Source organism: Patiria miniata, unplaced genomic scaffold, assembly GCF_015706575.1.
Source record: "Patiria miniata isolate m_02_andy unplaced genomic scaffold, ASM1570657v1 HiC_scaffold_5, whole genome shotgun sequence".
Taxonomy (NCBI): domain Eukaryota; kingdom Metazoa; phylum Echinodermata; class Asteroidea; order Valvatida; family Asterinidae; genus Patiria; species Patiria miniata.
Genome location: NW_024037072.1, coordinates 29,228,777 through 29,251,758, shown reverse-complemented (window position 1 = coordinate 29,251,758; position 22,982 = coordinate 29,228,777). Strand labels below are relative to the sequence as shown.

The window sequence follows — 22,982 nt, the reverse complement described above, 5'->3', positions numbered from 1 at the left end:
TAACATCTCTGGAAGTCTGGGATCTAAATCTTATCACGGCAGCTATATTAAATAGCGCCACCATTCGTCCACTACCGCACAGTGACGTGCACGCTGCGCGTGAAATGTTCAGTTAGACCGTGGGAAAAGTTAACATTTAGGCATACCTGTGTTGGAAAATGGACATTTCATGACGAAGTTATGTCCTATTTTCATGAACTTGGTATCACAATTACCGCAATTAGCGAAACTTAAGAATGGCCATTCTGTGATTTAAGACAATCAGAGGATTTGTTCCCGAAATTTTGATTAAACACTATCCAGCCTCTCCGTTTAAGTACTTTTCGTTGAAATTGAAAAAAAAGGCCAGGCTACGTGCAGTTTTGAAAGTTGTAACACATGGCGTTTGCAATATGTCAACTTTCCAAGCCTCACGAATATTAAAAATGTTCCTATCCATATATGGTGTGTAGTAAAAATTTGGAGAAAAGCATCCTTCACGAGTTATTAATTGGTATATCACCCTTTTTGCCGGCTTATTGGTCGATGCCGAGATCCACGCCTTCGTCACTGTGTTGCCGGGCCGACTGAATCGGTCAACCGTAGCGCCTAAATACGGCGCTGAAAACCATGCCATGGATTTGGTCGGAAAATCCTCGTCGAAATTTTTCTTGCAGATAGGTCAAGGTGTAACACTAGCGTCTGTAACAACAGTTGAATTTCGGAATAATTGATGATATAATTGTTCAACTACTCGTGAAATAACAACTTGGAGAAATTCCTGGAAATTGATATAAATACATAGATTTGCAGAAGTTTTCGAACAATTTCTTCCAGACTTGAAGGTCAGCTTTGCCAGTAACCAGTATTGACGTTTTGGTAACGATGACGGCGATCTTTTTCACTGACATGAAATTTAGAATTTCTTCTTCCGTTGTAATTTAACATTTCAATCATACTGAGCGGCATATTTACTGAGAAACACATAAGGCCATGTTTTTGGCGGGTTCACGAATTTCACTGCTCTGTTACGTTCTGCGGCGCCAGTGATCAAGCATCGCTAATTACCTCCGCCAAGGAGGGTATGTTTTCACCGGCGTTAGTTTGTGAGTTTGCTTCTGCATTCAATAGGGGACGTTGCACAATAGAGGACAAATAGGGTCCCTAATTTCCGAGAGGTCCCCAATTTGGATTCGGACGGTGTACAAGACATATGGGAGGTCTTAGGTCTTCCTAAAAAGTACAAACAGAAGAGGGACAATAGGGGGTCCCCGATGGCAAATTATACACACTTGCATGTGTGTGTGTGTTGGTTGGTTGGTTAGTTAGTGTCTAACCACACAGGTCAATGGACTTTACCATTTTCGTCTAATTTACATAAAATGGTCACGGCATCATTGCAGCCAGTTTCCTGATACAAGAGCTGATCAGGCTTCCAGGAAACAGGGGGGTTGATATAAAACACTTTTTTTGGGGGGGGGGGGCAAATTGAGTCTAACCTCCTGCCGGGGGATCTGTGGGAATGCCCCCCCCCCCGGAAATTTTGAAAGAGATTTCTCCTGCATTCTAAAGAAATTCAAGAACAAATTTATCAAGCATTCCATTCATCATTTGGTCTCATTTTGCTAGTGTAACATTAGTCAGCAGCTGAAAGGGATGGGGGGGGGTGCATTGGGAAAGATTGTAGATGAATCTGTACTGAAGTCACACGGCACTGATAACCAGGCTGGGTACCAGTTATCAACTCAGCTTTACCATCAGAATTTAAAAACGCAAAGAGGGAGGGGGGGGGGAGGGTGTTAAACCTTTAGTAGGCGGGGTGCTGTTGGCGTTGGCCACACTAACATTTAAAATTTAATCAATGGAACTCCGAACATAAAAAATTACACACAATGGAACTTATACCCCTTATACATGTACACGTTTATTTTAATTCCACATTGAAATAATAACACTGTCACACTGCCCACTGATAAAGACAACTCCCAACCATTACATCTTTGGTCTTAAGCTTTTCCATCAACTTCTAGACCCATGAAATTGTAAATTGATGAATTCCATTATCTGAGCGTCCATTACTTAAAGCAGCAGCATTTTATGGACTTTTCCAACTACAATATTTACTCTGCATTTGATAATTAACGCTTCTTTAATATTAAGTGACTATGCAATAGTAAAGTTCACATCTTAGCTTCAATTGGGCTTGGAATCTACATCACTAATTTATACAGAGTCAATTACATTGACTTGTTAGCATCTGCCTGAACAGAAAAACATTGTCTTCTCCAAAGATCTTTCTAAAATAACTGGTTAGTTTGAAGTAACTCATTAATAAGACGATATACAGTAGTCTTTGTGGATGGAACTTAATAATGCTGTAAATACAATCATGAATACTATGTCAAGTGGACATTCCTGTTCATTTTGGTTTTTACTTTCAAATAAAACCTCGTGACATTTTGGTATGCCAGGGGATGTTATGTCTAAAGATATAAATCTGATTTCTGATATTAAGATATTTATCCAATTTGTCTCTTTTTCACACTAATGCTAACTTCTACATGTTTTTCTAAGTGCATATTTACTTCAATTGTTAAGCATTATTAGCAATATCCCATGCCATATTTTTTTTCCAATAGTGACACGGTACAAATTGATTATACACTTAGCGCTAGTTAAAACTACATTTTGAGCACTACCATTACTATACCGATTTGGTACCTCGGAATGTGTTGTTTTGGGAATTTTAAAGGCTCAGCCCCTTTAAGCACATCCAAACCAAGCATATGCCCACTTAAGTACCTCAAGTACATGTACATGTTTGAGTTTACATCTTTACGTCACTCGTTTCGTCACCAATATTGCAATCCATTAAGTACCAGAGAAACAGTGTTCAAATGTAGTCTGTCCAAGTCAAAGAACAAAATCATTGAAGTTTATTACCTGTTATGTAACACTCATAACGTGCAATAACAAAATGCGATGTTGAGTTTCGTATTACTTATTTCAATATTGTTTCTTAATTCATTATAAGAACTTAAAACAGTTTAGCAATCATGCAACATATTTATGAGCATTTTAAAATCTTTTTGTTGGTTCAGTTTAAAAAAGAAGACTTTTTTTTTTACTGCACAGAGGCGAACACATTTTTAAACTCAGAAATGGGATTCAATTTGAAAAATATCTTATGACACAAAAGTGACAAATTCATGCCAATAATCTTAAATTAATAGTGTGGTCCAGAAACCAGAACTAAGACAACTGCAACAAAATAGCAACATCATTTGAACATTTTCACTAAAAAAAAAATCCTGCCAATATGAAATTATTGCTCAAGTGGTATTAAGTTTTTAGTCTAAACCAAATAGCTCAGGGTGAACCCAATGTGCTGGATGGGGGCTAGACATACCTCCAAATGTTTTTAGTGTCCCTCCTGCACAATGGATCCACCCTTACAATACACCATTGTTCAAGTCTTATCATCCTTCCAACAATTTTTCATCTTGACTGGGCCTCACTCTTCACAATCTTGGATTGTCAGTATTTGATGTTGTTTATGTTACAAGTGCAGAACTTGTTTTTAAAAGTGGCAACCCCACAGATATATTTTTTATAATTGAGCAGTCTACTCTTTTCATCAAAACATGCAGAGTTATTAACCAATGGTGTATCGTTGCTTTTGTTATTGTTTCAAAAACACTGAATAAAAAAGTCAAACCTGCATACAGAGGCCACATAAATGACTACAGTAGGGATACACCATCCACACTTTGCACTATTTAATCGCTGGAAACATCAATTCCGGCTAGGTGACCTTTTAAGAAGGTGGCCACTATAGGCAGGTTTGCCTACAGATGTAGCATGCAAATTTTGTACAAGGACTGTAAAACCTACAACTGAATGACATGTCTACTTCACCTGTCTAAACAGCTATGATGTTATCTACCAGGATTATATTGCATTTGATACACGTAGGGTACACGAGTTAAGGTAGGGAGTTCCAACACCATAACTCAAAAATACACAGGTAGTTTGATTCAATGAAATAAACATTTAACGTCTACTGTAAAGTCAAACATCATAATAATGAATGACATTACACTTACAAGTATTGCTCAAGGTTCGTTCAAAAATCAACACAATGAACGGAATTCTATTGCTATACTGTCACAGTCATATACAAAAGCATTGAATTTGAGGGTTGCAGAATTTTAAGTTTTTTTTCAAATGGTCTCAAAAACATTGCTGATGTTCTTCTGGGTTTTTTTGATAAGCTCGCTCTAAAACTGAACAGTATCAACAAAAAGCCTTTCAAAGGAATTTGTTTTGCAAGCCATTTTTCTCCAGCATTTCTTAGGATAAACCCCGACATATGCAAATACATATCTCAGTTTATCACTTTGAAAAGTTTTGAAGATATTTGAAGGTTACAATACAGTTCCATTTCATATTCCAATTTACGTTGTTCTAGCATTGAATACTAAATCAAAAGGTTTCTACGAGCAACCTGTTTTCATGCAATATGTGTGACAGCATTGAAGAGTAACATCTGAGTAATATAAGGACTTTTAATGAAATACATAAAAAGTTCATTTTAAATTTAATTACTGATGTTATTCAGTTCAAGTCTTCCCAGAAGAGGTTCCGTACCATCAAGTCCTAAATAAGCCAACACTCAAACATGTACATGTACTTGTTTCAACCAGATGTTTATGAGGAGTTAACTGGTCCAACGATTGAGACAGGACACTTATCATTTTGTAACACCTAACAGGAAACCTTGATAATTAATCCTAAGTCTCAATTACCTACAAATCATCCACAATTAAAGGCACAGCTTTATGTACAATATATAAAGCATGGACAGTTTGGACACAAACATTTTGATTGACAGCTCATATAATATTCCAGAAATGGTTGGTCAACTTCTGATCACAGACACTAGTGCATTCAGTTCTACCAAACCTGAACTGGACATACTCTGTTCATAGACAAATCCAGGAACCATCACATTTTCTGTCCACTTTTAGGGATGCACCATTACCTTGCAATGATGGATCAACACAAATTGCATTTTAGTCATTCACAGCTTCAATTTTCTAAAGACATATGACAAACTTGAAGAACAATAATCACTGTTATCCCAAATCGTTTATATTGCAGTAAAGAGCCACCATCAAATTTTATTTAGTTAGTTGATATCACATTTTGTCAAATCCACACTCTGAGAAATTACTAATGAATTATTGTTCTAGTCAAATGATGAATGAACAGGTGGCTACAACAAACAGATTACATGTACCACACTATAGACAGGTGGTCATAAAGCCACACATCCATTCCACATACATGCCCTTTCAAGACTTCTTCAACTTGGCCACTCTTTGCAGGTGAATGTACTTGATTTGATGAGATTGCCACCAAACCTTAGCTAAACCAGGATAGTTTGTAAGAAATGATTGTCAACATCCTTTTGATGCAATTTGTGCATTCTTTAGCAAGAATCAAACCCTTACAACCCCCCAATCCCCAGCACCAAAAACTAGTACCTTCCACTCTTGAAAACATTGCCAATATTTGCAGTGTGGAACACATCCCTGCTTTATTTTAACAGATTTTGGAATGTATGTTCCAGCAACTGAATGCTTCTTGAAGTCAGTAGTTTTGTATAAGCAGTTAGAAAATGCAGTTGGTTTGCGGTTTCGTACAGCGTTGGATTTTTGGAGATTCAGACAGTTACATGTACCTGACAAACACCAAGTGAGTTAGGTCTCTAGCATAACAAATCCTCATCAAAGAATGTGCTCACTGTTTGAATCTACCAATATGCAAATGCAAAAATAACGGTTGCACAGAATTTATGTACGCAACTCCAGCATACATTACTTACACATTTACAGCTAACTATATAGTGTTTATATATATACTTTTAAACTATTACAATTATACAAGAATTCACCAGTTGGGTACTGATGTGCCAGTCTCTCTCACTGAAATGAATGGGATTTAGCATAACACGCTTACAGGTACCAGACTCAGATCTCAGAGAAAAAACAATTCTGATGTTCATTTCCAAGTTAATTAAATTAATGGTTAATTCTGACAAAATATCAATTGGTTTTAAACCACTACCGAATGAAAAATATTTGTATTACCGACAGAAATAACAAAAAAACAAACCAAAAAAACCAAAAATTGTTTATCTTACGGTGCATGGTTATAAATACATCATCTGGGAAAAAACATTAAGCTTGTTCTTTGGTGAAATTTGTACGGCGACAAAATTACTGGTACTACAATTTGACAAAGAAAACAAAAATTATGTAGTGCTGAATGGCTACTTGTCCTTAGCCTTTTTTCACTTTTTTTTTTTAAAGATTAAGTCAAAGAAGAACTTTAATTTTATATCAGGATTTTCACATATTTTCCCACAAAACCATCTTTTTAAACATTGGGTATTATACCGTACCTTCACTGGTTCTCAGCAAAACTGGCAAAAATCCCTTTCCACACAAACGTGAAAATCTGTTAATACATTACTTTATCCTGAAATAAATTTCATTTTCCCAATCTGTGCATTTTGACTTTTCCTCAAATAATGTCAAGAAGATACAGTGAAAAAAGAAAAGTGGAACTAAAATAGATGAAGACCTTCTTCAATTCTTTTCTAAATTTTGTAACATGATAATATATTTATTTGTCTGTTTAGTTTTGAAGTCAATTAGGCATTATTTACACACACACGTTTGTTGGACTAACCTTAGTTATACATGTAATTTCAATTCCTTTTACAGTTATCAAGCTAAACGTTAACGAAGCAATGCATTTAGTATTTCAAGCGTGGAAAAACCCTGCGATTCCCTCTAAAAAGCCCCAAAATGTAAAGCCCACAATTCACATGACTACACCATTTTTTGGATGGGATTTCTTACTATATATACATGATGTTGAGGATGACCTCAATGGCAATGCAATGGAAAACATGGTACAATGTATGAGTCCAAGATGACATCAAACAAGTTTGGTTGACAGATTGCAAACAGGTTGCCTTAAAATGGAGTGTAAAGACTCCATGGCCTATTGGCCTTCATTTGGTGATAATATGCCCCAAGTTAATGGTGGGGTCAGGGTGGAGTTGGCATGAAAGTGAAGAAGGTTGAGCATTTGATGCGTTGAGTTGGTTGTCACTTATTCATTATAAATATCTCGAGTGCATTGATGATCAGTGAAAGTTTGGCGTGTGTGGAGTATATACATGTAGTTGCATTGGTTATACTCTCCTTCCCAAATAATCCTTAAATCCTCCTGCTGTTTAAAAGGTCAAAAAAGGTCAAAGTTTCCTTCCACTTCCCCTGGTATACTTTTAACACACCAATGGGTCACTTGACCAATATTGACCCAATATTGAGGGTTGATGTTTTGATTCATGGGTACAAATGTAGATCATTTGAACATTTCTTAGAGTAAAACGTTTATAGGCCGAAACAAGTTGTATAGCTTCAAATATATATGTTATACATACATGTGGGGTGCTGTGGTCCAATGTTACAGTGTTCGACTTGTGTGCCGTGGTACATGGGTTCGAATCCTGACCGTTGGAACATGGTGCTTGTGCTCTTGAGCAAGGCAGTGTACCATTATTGATTCTTCCTTTGGATGAGATGTAAAGCCCTAGGTCCCGTGTGTTGTGTAATACACGTTAAAGAACATGGAGAAGCCATGGTACCATGTTACTGATTGCTGTTTGATTGGTTTTCAACAAGCCACCATTTGTAAAGGAAAGCTTCTTCTGTAACAGTCTTTCAGCAAAGCATTACGAAATATTAGTCAATTGGGTGAAGATGCACTTTGATTTGTCCGTGAAGAGAAAGCATAACTAAGTCAATCACCACATTCTACATGTACAATGTAAGTATGAATCATGAATAATGTCCCCTAATGTGCACATGTAAAGTTGAAGAGAGTGTTAGTAGGGAATATTCTTTGGCCAAAAAAACTCATCAAGCCTTTCCACATATGAAAGACTTATGAGTCAACCATGCATTCATGCAAACCCCAAGGTATGTGAAAAACTTGAGTAATTTCTTAAAGCCAAAATCAGGTTTTTAAAATTGTTTCTCAGCAACTGCATTGTCTGACTTGTCTCTGAGAAGACATGATCAGTGCTACAAAGCAGTTTTGTTTACTTACTGAATGTTAGAAACGGTACTAATTTTCAGCGAGCATTTAAATTAGTATGTAAGTGTGCAAACAAGCTTTTTTTTCTTGTTCCGGCAAGCACAGATTTTTAAGCAGGTATTTAAGCATCAATCTATGACAACTACTCGTTTTCAGATGATGCTTAAAAATAACGGCTATAAAAGTTAGCCTATATTTGGCTGCAAGTTGTTTTTTTTAAAGCCAGACTTTTAGTCCCAATAAGACCCCAGAATATTCCCTTCTTTATTTGCAACATGGAGCCAAATATAATTGAATGCCCTCAACCTGTCATATTACTGGAGGCTCTTCTCCTTGTTCCTCTACTCCTTTTATTTCAATACTTAGTAAATCTACAAAACAAAAACAAAATGGCAAAACAAAAACAAAAGCATTCAACAGAAAAACACAAATATGGAAGAAAAGTGGACTGTCTCTTCTGAGTCGCTGTTGCTAACTTGATGAAAGTGAAGCCATCATCATCCTACATACATGTATTCTGGGTAGCAGTTTGCTTTTTATTGTTCATGATGTTTATTTAAAACTGGATTCTTTGAAGTGCTCAATGCAACCATACCATGTTTCCATTGAACATTACCACCAGGACGATTCATTTCTATTCTGTACAATTCATAAGACTGCACTTTACACTTCAATGCAAATAGAACACTTGACATTTACATCTTTTTTTGGAAAAATACACAGGAGAAATGTGGTGACCATCGACACAATGACATAGCGGGGAAGGGTTTGTTTATATTACAGAAGTTGGAGGAGTGTTGGTTGGTCATCAGTAGTTACCTGTCTGCCGTCGACTGGAGAGATTATCATGGCTTCCCACTCGCCCACGCTGGCTGAGTTGTATTGGAGAGCTGGCCTGAGTGGATTCAAACAGAAAGACAAGCAACTCATTTAAAACAAGGGAGAGACAAGTGCTGAGATCAAAGAGTGTTAACATAAGATCCTCATGCACCCAAGGCTGCGCTATTCAAATCATGGCTTCTGCATGCTTGTGTTCCTGAGCAAGACACTTCGCAGTAATTGTTTAGCCACAGAGGGCAAAAAGGGGTAATTTTGAAGTTAAAGATGCTTATATATTGTACCATTAAAAGCTTCTCTCTGTGCAGGACCTGCTGTTAAAACTACCCACTATGGTAGCTGTATATTCCAAAGGACTAAAAAAAAATTTTTTTTTATTGAAGGGGGGGGGGGGGGGAGAGGGGGCATTTCATTACCATCTGTTTACACTAACCAAGCTTTATTAAGGTTCAACTGATGATAAATGAAACCTTCCTTCTGGATGACATTTGTACATTTTATGTTTCGTTAAGCAATTCTAGCTAATGGAAAATTGGAAAATATTAAATAACAGTACCCATAAAGACTTTGGACCTAAACACCACACCAAAATATAAGTTACATGTACATTAAATTCCATGACCTTCAAAAGAATCATACTTCAAACATTTGAATTATTTTCCTCAAATTTTTCCAGCATAACATACTTTTATCAAATATTTGTATATTTATTGTCAGAGAAACTGCTGGGCAGATGTGAAGACGAAAATGTATTCCCATACATACTCACTGTGACATATTACCCAGCTTTCACTGTAGTGAGAGATGTAACTTTGTGAGTGCTTAGTAGGCATATCTATTGGCGTCTTAATGTTTTGGGCGGTTCTGGGTTCTACTTACATCATCATTTGCCCGACTGGTGAGGACTGACATGGAGCTAGCTCGTTTCATGCTGTAAGGCAAGGAAAGGAAGGCAGGGAACAAGACAATTACAATTAGACACAAAATGAGATCAATCGTTAGTGGTTACAATAATATTATAGACATGCAAGACAATTAATATCACTGAAAAACAACTTGTCTTGATCACTTATTTGTAAGATGGAATTTTTGCATTGGGTGATGTAAATTCAATGTTGGGTTTTTGCTCTTCAAACTAGTCCTTACACAATGAATTATTGGCTACATGTATGCTTATCAATTTATCATTTCCTCATATTGGCTACTGGCGCAACAGGAGGCCTGGCATCAAGTCATGGAAAGCTGCTAAGCAGATTGCTTAGTGATTTCATCTAATCACAACAGAACAATTCAGGGGAATGCATGCTATAACAGTCTGGCTCGTGACTGTTGCTTGATAATTTTGTTTTCTGAGCTTAACAAATTGTCTCAACAGCCCAATGAAAGGGCCCTCATTGCACATTTCCGTGCATTTAGAAAAAACTACTTTCATTTGGCAAATATCAATAAAGAGTGTGAAAAGTTGTTATAAAAAATATGTTTTCTGGTATACCGGGTAAAAGAACTTTTGAAGTTCATTTGCTTAACAAGGAAAAATGTATGGCCAGAAAAGTAACAGAGTTTAAGCTGCCAAAGTTGATTGCCTACAAAAAGCTGAAGTTAAACTGGATTATGACCATAAGCAATATGCAGAATTAAGAGACAAGAGTGATTATATTTCATTTGTTAAGCTTCCCATGGCAATATGTTGAGGAAAGGCTGTTTGCAATGATCTGTCATCCCATGTATTGTGAATAAAATAATTAAAATGCCAAAAAAGTAAGAATTAAATTCAAAGAAATGTTAACACATGAACATATAATGTACTTGAAAATATATCAAAATTATACACATTGCAATGAAACATCAACTCAAAAAATATATCGACATGCATTGCAATACAGTGATCTTTTCCCTTAAAGGGAATATACATCATTTGCTTTTGCTGTAATTTTCAGAATAGATGGATTTGGGAGGTTAGTATTTTATAGCAAATATTGTTACACTGACTTGTTTGGCGTTTTGGTTCGTAGATGCTGGAAAAGCCAAGAAAAACAATCATGTTCTTGTAGTCTGGTTCTCTGACCCCACTTAAAATGAGTTGAAGCAATTTATAGACATTGGGGAATTGTAAGGTCAGGGAATTGGTCTAGCTGGCTTGCACCCGTTCACGTATGCAATCGATTGGAAAGAAAATGCGGACTAACAAAATATGATCAATTGGGAGCAGTATTTGAAAAAGCCAGTTTTTGGCCAACCAGTGTTGCAAATTGATACAAAATTACCACTTTTCTTGAAAATTACAGCACATGAGGTGCCATGACTTTACAGGATGCTTGAGACTGTCATTCACTAACAGTCCAGTAAGGTATTTCGTGATAATTTGGTAGTTTTATTTGCAAATGCTGTATAGTCCCTTTAAAAATAACATTGTTTAAGGGGAGAACAAATATGGGCAGAAAAATTAATGCATTACATTTAAGAGATACAAAATCGAACAACATAAGAATGCATATCATTGGAATACTCCAAATAAGAGTCAAAACTTGAACTACCAGTACATAAAATCAGCCAGACTAATTTTTTAAAAATTCCTTTTCTAGAACAATCTTATAAATAGTTTTGTAGGCTGTTTTCAAATTTCAATTCATGCTTTAAGACACATGATGCAATCATTCTGAATTCCTAGTTAGTCCATGATTCACCACTTAAGTAACTGAGCTATTTTTTTCTTTCCAACTATATTTTTGTCTGTGTGAAATGCTACAGCTGTTAAATATTTCCCACACATACATCCTCGAACAACCTCAGGTTTGGAGGATAAAGATAGACACATCAGAAGGTGTAAACTTATAAAATGGGGCACTTCTGCTGATTACATCCTGACAGATAAATCATACATTAACAATCCATCGTATAAAACCTCCAATCAATCACATTACTAATGTCAAAAACCATGCTCCTGTGAACAAAAACTGAACTAAACTTAGTATTGAGAGGTGGGGATTTCTGCCTGATTGAAGCCATTAAATCACGAATGATCCAATTTACTTCTAGTATTGCTAATCAAATGGAATCTTAATCAGAAAATCACATAACTAAGTCACCTTGATATAACATTTTTATCTATCAGTTGTGCTTTCTTGTTAAATGATTCATCTTTCATTTTTGAATTTTTTTTAAGCGATTATGTTTGTTGTCCAAATTACAAGTTGGACATTTTAATGCTGAAGTTTGACTTGTTCCAATATTACATTTTTAAATTCACGTTTACAAATGTTTTGTATCAACTCAAAACAAATAAGTAAATTGTACAAGTTGATGAAACATTTACAATATGATGAATACACTGAGTATGGAAAAAAAATACACATGCATTCACAAAACCATTGTAAACACATTAATCATATGGTGAAGGATAATGGCTAATTGCAGAAATTGCTCACGAATAATTAAGTTGCTCTTTGTAGAATATTTGCACATTCTCATTCATCAGTTTCATACCGGGGTAACTTGCCAAAAGAAGTGCTATTCCGTAAAGCACTTAACCAACAAATTGGGATGTCATTAAGCTTTCTGTGTTTTAATCTTTCTAATCCACAACAAAACAAACAAAGCACTGCTTTTAGGGAATATATGCAGTTAAAAAGCTACCTTAATAATTTCTAATTGCTAAGGATCATTTTTTTTTTTTTTTTTGGGGGGGGGGGGAATTTTGGCGAATTTCCAAAATTCACATACTTCTCAGTTTTGAGATTAATAATTTTTTTTTGGGGGGGGGGGAGGGGTGGAGAGGGAGTATGATGTTGGGGGTAAACCCCTTTGAACACTCACATGTGCCCATAGAAGTGTTGAGTACTCTTTTTTTATACTCCAATATAAGGGCACCCAACTAATGTGCTAATTTTTCCAACTATTCCTTAACAATTTTCCCAACACAACTCAGTCAATATAGAACACATAACAAAGTTTTACAATTTTTGTGATGATGAATATGAGCAATTTCTGTGTTTTAGCAACATCCCCCTCAGTGCACTTTTTGTCAGTACATTCCAGAGGTATCAAAAATGATGGCCAGCTTGCAGCACAGAGGATCAGGCACTATGTGACACATAGGGTAATACTAGAAGTGACACACAGGGTGATACTAGTACCTCTATAGGAACGGAGAGACTTCTAGAAACCTCTATGCAGTTACTTCTACGCAAACTGGGCCAGGGATTACGTGAAATGGGATGAACAAGTAGGACAAGAGACAAAAAAAGAAACATTTAGGATATCAAAGTACATGTACCGGTATGATAATTTTGCTTCCCTAGGAAAACTAATCAGCTTCAGCTAAGAACAAATAGAGAGAGACCCTCGCTTTGTGAAAATCTTTAACAGTTATAAATCAGTTGAATAATTTCGGAGGTTTGCCAGGAGTCCTGTTGCTGTATCTACTTCTGCAGTCGATGAGATTTTAATAAAATTGAGAGCTATGTAAAAAACTTAAAAGACAGCTGACCATGAGGTAAAAAGTTTGTTTTAACATGTCAATATTGCCTCTTAGACAGTGATTTTCTATATCCTGATCCTCAATCTTCAATTTCAAAGTAGGGCTGTCCCAAACATACCGAATACTCAAATATTTGATCATCAAACGAATATTCAATAGCTTTTCGCTGGTTTGAATATTCAAAAACAAAAAAGCTACAAACATACACACACGACTCTGAAGTTATTTTATCATAAAGTTGTGGTGCTTTATTGTCAGGTGCCACTTTTTGTCAATAGTAACTGTTTTTGTCCACGGCAGTTCATCGTTCACATCCTTTTAGGTTAAAGCCCCTTTACAGTAATAAAATACTGACTGCAAAACACTCATCTTTCGTGGAATCGAATAATACATTATTTGAAAATGGACAGCCCTACTTTAAAGGTTAAATTTGCCTCAGACTATACAAAAACCAAGAATCCACTATTTTCTGTCCTTGACCATTGCACTCATTTTATAATATATATATTTTTTGGGTTGTTAAAGTTTTCTTTAAGATTGGGGTTTTGAGAAGTCTAGATATAGTGTATGGATGGTGCTGATGTCACGTAAGGTTTGATGGGTGCTGCTAGCAAGACATTGGCATGCCACATGAAATCATGCAGTGGGGTACTGGGCTCAAGACCTTAATCCTGATTTGATTTTTTCAATATTTATAAACATTTTACTTTATCGCCAATGACTGGATTGTGCTTTAACTTAAAGGAAGAGTACGTTTTACCAAGTAAAAACACTATTTGTCTCTTGTTTTCACTAATATGCCCTACATTACTCCCATTTTGAATAAACGTGTAATGAACAAATGAACCAACAATAGACCATGCTCACACGTTAAAATTCAGAGAGCGATAATTGATAAACAAAATGGTTTCCTTAAATTCCTTGTCTGAAATTTAAAAAAATTCTGGGTTGACATTTTCAGCTGTGAATTGTATCTCATGTATTGCAAACTTGGGAAATATCCTTGATATGACGTATAATTGTGAACAATGATCAGGAATTCCACATATGTTTTCTGAGCACTGTTGTATGAAGAAAAAAAAGTTGGTGCTTCAAAGACTTAATTACATGTAAACATTTTACTGTTTTGTTACCGAGGACCTAACTTTCTGATTTTCGGAGATGTGCCAGAAATTGACGTGATCCTTAGGAAACATACTGTTAGGAAATATACATGTACATGTACTTCCCACATTTTGAATGAAATGATCTGGCTGTTCTAGAATGTGCAACATTATCAATGTCCTAATGACTTTCCCACAATACCAGACATATGTGTCCTTCATGTCCTTAGATTGTTAGCTTGTGTAGCCCATACATCTAATGACAACCTTATAACTTTTGAGGATTACCATTTACATTTTGTATACCATTAACTGAACTGATAACATTGCTTTCTCACTCTAAAATGATATCACATAGCTGTTGATTACTACACGTGTAGGGACGATCTACCCCAACCCCAGCTTGTCAAAAAGAAGATAAGGGTTTAAATCCAAACCTAAAGAGACCGAAGTATTAAATGAACAAGTAAAAAATAATTTGAAATAATCAATGGGATCTACATAAGGGGGGGGGGGGGGGGGTGGGATTGGGCAGCATTTGGTTAATTATGCAGAATGCCAAGCACATACACTTTCACGATTTCATGCAACACAGGCATTGGGTTAGAACAAACCATGCACATATAAGAAACCAAGATAGTTGGAATGTAGGAGTCAATCCAGGGGGTTATCTGGGCAGCAGTCTGCATCACACCTCAGTTTAGATGATCCCAGAGTTTCAACGTTTTCCTATATGAATCGGGGGTTTCCATATTGCACAGTTTATCCAAGGATTCAACATTTAACTATATTGACAAAGAGATTCAATATTTTACTATATATATGAACCAAGAGATTCAATATTTCATCATACGCCCAAAGAGATTCAATATTTCATCATACGACCAAAGAGATTCAATATTTCACTATATGATCCAAGTGATTCAATATTTCACTTTATAACACCTCACCCGCAGATTCTGTGTCTTGATTGGCCGAGAGCGAGTCACATGGTACTTTCTATTTCTGCTATCTTTCAGTGCATGGCCAAATGTTCTATACCCGTAGCAACCAAAGTACTATACCATTAGTAACCAAAGTACTATACCCATGGCGCGGTATTTGTGTGCAAATGCATGCTGGTATGTGCGTTGAACGTTGCGCGTATTGTTCTCAAGAGAGGCCACCACAGAGTTGGGTTCAAACATTTCGTGAACGGGTGGTTTGGAAGAGAGAAATACATTTCCCACCAATTTTGTATTGAAATTGAAGTTTATTTTAATTGTGTTCAGATGTAAATAACTTGAAATATTAAAATCAAGTAGAATCTGTGGGCGAAGTGTAACAAAAAAAAGTATTGAATGCTTCATCTTGTGGTGAAGTAAACTTTAAGCCTCCATTGGTGAGCCATGGAGCATTCTATTCTCCCGAGGCGAATGTCCATGGATCACCTCGGCTAATTTTACACCACTCGAAGCATTCAATATTTGTATAATAGGATCCAAGAAATTCAATATGCATGAAGAGATTTAATATGTCACTATATAACCTAAGAAATTCAATATTTTACTGTGTTATCAACCAACTTCAATATTTCACTATCTGACCAAGAGACTCAATATTTCACTACGTGATCGAAGAGATTCGAAATATCTCATTATTTCATGTACCTTTCAGTAATAATGCAAAGAATGTTCTTGTATAATTCTTACTTTAAACAATCAAGTAAACACGATGTATCAGTTTAGAAATGTCTACTGGCAGGGTTTGACTTTAGTGGTAGCCCGATAGCCAAATGCTAGTCTAAACAGCAGTGGGCTAGTCAAACTATTCCTTAAATAGCCTGGCTGGCGAGTCAAAAATTATTGGGATATACGGCAAAGATGAAAGGACAGTAAGAAATAAATCATTAAAATTGAAAAACAAACCTGTATCAATTTGTGCCTAATGATATTAACTGTTTAGGGTTAAATTATTAGATCTGTTTATTAAAAACACTGACAAGATTTGCCTCAGAATACATGTTTTACATGTACATGTATGCACATTGTTGTTTATGAGACACTCTTATAATAGCCAAAAAACATGCGGGCTAGTGAAAATGCCCACAGGCTAGTTAAGACTCTGTTTCAGTACTCCGGCTAAAGATATTTCTGGACGGTAACATGTTTAAGCTAATAGCCCTATTGTCTAGTGGAATTTCACATCTAATTTAATCAAATTGGAACCAATTAAGCAAATTATCGTATCCTCTAATTTACCAAGCTTAACTTAGACTTGAATTGATGCGTCAATCTCATACTTCTACAGTGGAACAAAGCATTAGTTGTAAATGTACATAAATATGTATGTACATGTACATCTAGGCCATAGTATGCAACAATATCCTTAGGAAAAGAAACGGTGCGACTGGGAATGAAGAAATCCAAGAAAAATGCGAGCATGACTCAAAAATTATACTATTTCTATTTCGTTATTGATGTCAAGTACGACTTTTGAAAGATGTCTGGAAATGCTTCCACCTATGTTGCTGGGCTGATTTGCGATAAATGACCGGTAGTTTAATAGAAACTTAAATTTAAACTTTCAACAACAATTAACCTACATGTAAGTTACTGTTATGTATGCTATGAGACATCCATAGATACATGTACACATGTAGGTACCATACAGCAATAACAATGGATTCACAGAGCTCTTTACGCTTCTGGTTAGCCTACCCCAAACAAAAAAAAGGTGATGCTTGAAAAAAAAAATCTTTTCATCAAATATCTACATTTTGGGTCCTTACATCTTGCCTCATTTTATATTAACAATCAAATAAAAATGTAGAATAAATGTTCTGCTGGTAACATCATGGTTTGCTTGCACCATAAGCAACACTTCACACAGGAGAGTCAATGTACAAACTGTACACAATCGCATGCCTTTATAAACAGTTTAAAACTCAGTAACTGTGACATCAAGGCTTCTGGATGAATCTTGGTAGGAACATTATGTTGTTTACCTTACTTGGATTATTCTTTAAATAAAATAGAAAAAAAATGGTAACTGAAGATCTGAGAACCTGAAGTACTAAACTGGGGCAGGCAAAATTGATAACAGGACAACTGGAATTCACTGAATGTAAACAAATGAAAAACACATGTTAATTATAAATGAATAAATAAAAAAACAACAACGAAAAAGGATAACTCTGGAATGCTGAAAAGTGCACTGTGCCATTACAAAAAAATATCTATAACAAATATGGACAGATGAGTGTGATATACATGTAGAAACACATTTACACAATGGTTCTAAATCTAAAACAATGGAACAAATTTCAAAACTAAAACAAGAATATGTCAAACATGTATGTACATGTGTATACACACGATGCGATATGTGTAATTGGTCTGGTTGAGGCCTGAAAAATCCTATAAAGATTGATATGTGCTGTGAAATGATCTTCTGCAAATGTTTGAAATGACAAGGGAAACATGTACATGTAGCACTGATCACAAACTAGTACATATAAAGGTACATGTACATGTAGCAGAGAGACAGAACATGGAAGAAAGCCAACAAGTCTCAGGAAAGCTGAGCAAGATTTAAACAAAAACCCTTTACTGTAAATGCCTAAATGACTCCTTTTAAGAAAACTCATAAATTCAGGTAAATATACAAAATGTAGCCAATTTGGTATTAGAGGGAAGGATAAAAAGACTAATTTCTGAACTTCTTGAAAGTTGAAACTATTTATCTCTTACTCATAAATACCTAAAGCCGTGTCCGCACTGGACTTTTTTTTTTGAAGGTTTTACCGAGACGATGGTAAAATGAAAAATGGTCAAATGTGACCACTGTCCGCACTTGGACTTTCGACACGGGAAATTTTACCCCGACCGCGTGGGAGAAGTAACCGAGCTGTCACAGTGTCAGTATAATGACTCACCGTACGCAGAAAACAAATTGCCGATCACATTTTCAGCCACCGATACGCTCAGTAATATTACACACGCCATTTGCATGCATAACATAATCGTTTACACGATATTATTTCATCTTGACACGCTAAATCTTGACGAAAGGGCATATAATTCTGACGCATTTGTGATGCACGTCGTCGAAGCCATGCCGCTGTACGATGTTCCGTGCGGCAGCAGTGCCATCAGTATTCGTTGGTTCCCATCGCATGCTTACAGAATCGAAGCTATGATGTGGGCCAGGAACCAGTGACTACGGCCTACGTACGGTACCGGACCATGATGTTCCGTGCATGACTACAGTAGCGTATCAGGACGAATTTGGATCGTAGAAAATAACAATACATCGGTGGAGAAAGAGAATTTCCGCAAATTAATTCTCAGAATGTGATCTCTCTTCTCTGTGTATGTATTTGTCCGTTGAAATATATATTTTAACGAGATTTTACCGCTCGGACTTGATAATACACCGCAGCGTGTTTCTACAAAATGTTCGGCCACTGCACGTGCAGGTTCGTGCGGTCTCTGTATGCATAACAGGGCGCTTGGGCCGGATGTACGCTTTCCTGAGCCGCTTTTACCGACTCGCACTGTCCGCACTGGACTAATCGTCTCGGGAAAAGCGACTCGGTCAGTTTTCCTGGGCGCGTGGGAAGTTTTCCTGGGCAGCAGTTGGCCAGTAAAAGTAACCGCTGGACTCAGGAAAAGTAACTGAGAGGAAAACGTCCTAGGCTGTCCGCACTGGACTTAAAATGGGAAAAGTACCCATAGTCTCGGTTAGTTTGACCAAAAAAAGTCCAGTGCGGACAGGGCTTAAGACAGTTGACCTATTCCGATTGGTCGAGAGCCGGTCACATGGCCGGTCTTAAAGGGATGATAAAGACATGGCTGGCTGTTCTTAAACATTTTTCCAGTGTCATATGAAATTTGGAGTCCTCTGAAATCCAGTGCCTTTGATCTTGTTATTGGTTGAACGTTCACAATCCTGGCATGGGCAATACTACCACGGTCCTAAATTCACAACGCACTTGTCACAGTTGCACCTGCATGACATCGCGCATTGCGTGTGGCATGCATGCCAATCTACACAAAAGGAGATGTTTACGTCTTACTTGCGAGCTGGACACTCCATTATTTAGCTAGAGGGGTATTTTGAAAACATGAAGTAAACTTATTGATCAAAATCGTGGCAATTTTTAACTTTTGACATGTATGACTTTCAGACCGAAAACTTTAGATTTTTTGACCAAAAAGGTATTTATAAGAACAAATATGTGCCTGGTTGGTATTAAACACTATGTTTAAGACTGGTTGGAGTGTGGATGCTGATAATTTGGCTGGGGTAATTATCAGCATCCACACTCCAACCAGTCTGAAACATAGTGTTTAACACCTCCCAAGCATGTATGTATACCTTATGATAAACCATTCCTACATTGTAAGACACCCAGAAGTTGCCAGAACGATTTTTCAACCAAGAAAAATGTACTACCGGTATTGGAAACCTACAAACGCTTCTTTAACAGGAGGGAATCCCAAACATCTTGTTTGGAAAGAAGTGATATCAGAGAGATGAAAAATACAGTTTTGGCTCTTAGTTTCTTCCATGTTCTGCAATACCATTTCTGTGAATGTTACATAATTTCAAATGACTGACTCCACAATCAAGGACAATCACGACTGTCATTCATTGGTTACAATGTCCGTCACATCAAAGCACTCACCCCGATTTCACCATATCCACAAAATCATCAAAAATGTCGGACCTTTGGGTCGTGCAACAAAAGTTAAGACAAGCATGAAATAGCTCAGTAAAATGTATTTCAACTTTTCAGTTCTACTATAATGTAGGATTACCACATGACTGTGATTTCATTATTTTATCAAATAAATAAAGGCTGCATTAAGGTTCACTTAGGGAATGCACACTGTACAAAGATGGCGTCATGCCAGAAAAATATAACCGGGACAAAAAATAATTTGCTAGGAGAAAATGCAAACTTGTGACAATATACCACCATACATGTAAGTGGCTGCAGCATACTTAATCTTAAACATCATAAAAGTTGTCTCAAAATGAGTAAAAAAGATTAATGAGATATCTTTTGCCGTTTTAAAAAAAACAGGCAATTTACGAACAATTGCATAGCTAATCAAATGTTTACAGTCAGCAGCTGAAAAGGACACATTTGGGGATATTTAGAGCTACACTGTGACTTAGCTTCTGAAGCACAATTGTTAATTTTCTATCTACTGGAGAAAGCACACAAGAAAGTCTTGTTTATGCGATGCATACTACATTCCGTTCAAATACACAAGTCACTGCACTATTTAGGTTTCCTATACAGAATTACATTGATTTCAATTTTGCGCAGGAATTGTTTGCAAGGTTGTTAACACTTTGTCCTGGCAGTGGGAAGTTATGGTACATGTATGCATGTTCAATAAGCATACAATGAAGTCTTCAGATGCCCAACTGCCCCTTTGAGTGTTGCCATTGTCTCAGTGTCAATGATTTGGGACTTCACAAATACAAACTGGCCAGTAGCCAGTCATGTAATGTACCAAATCCCACAGGCCAGGCTGGCTGATTGCTTAGAGTCAAATCTACTGCCAATTTATTTTTTGCAGTTACTAACATGAATACGTATTTCCGTTTGTTAAGTTCAATTTCCCCCAGCAAATCAGTGCTAGTGGGTTGCATTCTACATTTCTCCCATCCCAAACAGATTGTAAGTCTTAAGCAATGCTTTGACTGGTGGGAAACTATGCCTATAATAACTTGGGTTAATAGGTTGAGAATGATCATCAGTCGATACGCACCCGCCTTCATCGTCCGATTCACGACCCTTCAATTTGTTCAGGAGTCTGGTGCTACTGCGACGGACAGATGCCCTCAGCTTGGATAGCGAACCGCTACGTTTCAGCCCATTCTCGCTCTGAAGTTATTTGGAGGGGGGGAATTTAACAAATCAACAAGGATAAAGAAATACAAGACACATTCCATCCAAAAACTAAAGGAAAGAATGAGAGGTCAGACTGAGTTGGTTATTTGAGGTAAAACTGAGAGCAGAATGGGAGATATTGTGGATATGATTCAAATCAAGTGAAATAAGAAGAGTGATATGGTTTAGCATGGGTGCAATTTGAAGCATACCATTGACATGCAGTGCACGCTGTAAAAGAAACGGAGAGAAGTATTTAACAAAATCTGACAGACAATGAAATCTGAATGATAAAGAAACTTGCAGGGTTTACATTTTATGCATTTTCTTCTGATGCATTCAGGCTTCTTGTAATCCATGCATGCAACTCTTTGATGCATTTTGATGCCCCCTTTTCAATGTACATGCATTGGACTATTTTCATTGAAGTTAAAAACTCTATTTCTGTTTAAACAGTAAAACTCTTTTGAAAAATGAAATCTTTGAAACACATACAACATTGCAAATCTTGGTTTCTTGGTTTGTATGCGAATGGCAAACATGAACTTCTGACAAAAAAAATGTATACTTTGAACTCCATAAATAAAAAACAATATTTACTTGACTTTAGATCCTTTAATTGATCTTGGGCCAATACATGTACATCGGTTGTCATTTACAGTACACGAACATGTAGGTCTCCTTTCAAGCCAATGTACTGGTACATGTTCAAATTAGCTAAACATTCGCAGATACATGTATGTAGAACAAAATTGCAGGAAGAGTGAATCCAACCAGATTGGAGGTGTGATTACTTGTTGTGATGCTGCCAGATAACCTGGCTTACATGTACGACCGAAGATTGATAGACAATGTGATTATTACCCTAACTCCCTAGCGTCTTTTACTAGGAACTGGACCAAGTCCATCAAAATCCATCAATCACTGTGACATAATGGAATTGCCATTCAATCCTACACATGGCTTTCACTAGTAGTATCACAATAGCAGTACAGGAAGCAAGGCAAAATCAATTGGATACCCCTAGCACTGCTTCAGGCCATTAGGCCCAATTCCATCATACTCCATCATACTCTGGACCAAGTCCTTCTGGACCAAGGCCTTCTGGACCAAGTCCTCCAAAATCCACCAAAATGGGGGGATGGATTTTGATGGAGTTGGAATGGTTAGGGTTAAAGAGCAGAAAAGCAACAGACTCCACGGTTACCTTCTTATTGAAAAAAAAAGGCTACAATGTACATAAATTACAAAGCAAAACTGACTTTTTGAAGTCAACTTTTGGATGAAGAAAGAAAAGTGACTGAAGGGAGGATTTGCCCTCATTGCACATCAATTTTCCTTATTCAAACAAAAAAATATGAAATGCTTAAATGAACCATCTTACGATGCCGTGTCCAATACAAATACACCCATACCAAGGCTTCGTTGAGGCTCATTTCAAAAAGTATGTACATGTACAGTAAGTTGTACCTTTAAATACAACAGTTGTCAAAATGATTTCAGGAAGACAGCAATC

The 22,982-nt window shown here is 36.6% G+C and overlaps 1 protein-coding gene across 9 annotated transcripts in view; it reads right to left on the bottom strand.

Moving 5' to 3' along the window:
* Positions 1-1,883: 1,883 nt before the first annotated feature.
* Positions 1,884-22,982, bottom strand: part of LOC119741079 (kinesin light chain-like) — a 56,972-nt gene continuing 35,873 nt past the window's right edge. For 5 of the 9 annotated variants that reach the window (XM_038216733.1, XM_038216732.1, XM_038216734.1 and 2 more), the window contains exons 13-17: positions 21,345-21,460; positions 20,246-20,287; positions 9,874-9,925; positions 8,977-9,052; positions 1,884-8,528 (exon numbers count right to left, since the gene is read on the bottom strand). In XM_038216733.1, the coding sequence (XP_038072661.1) occupies positions 8,467-8,528; positions 8,977-9,052; positions 9,874-9,925; positions 20,246-20,287; positions 21,345-21,460 (348 nt within the window). In that variant the 3' untranslated portion in view covers positions 1,884-8,466. Of the gene's footprint in view, positions 9,053-9,873; positions 9,926-12,761; positions 13,183-20,245; positions 20,288-21,344; positions 21,461-22,982 lie in introns of those variants that run through there. The other 4 variants (XM_038216740.1, XM_038216741.1, XM_038216738.1 and 1 more) reach the window with 3 other exon arrangements.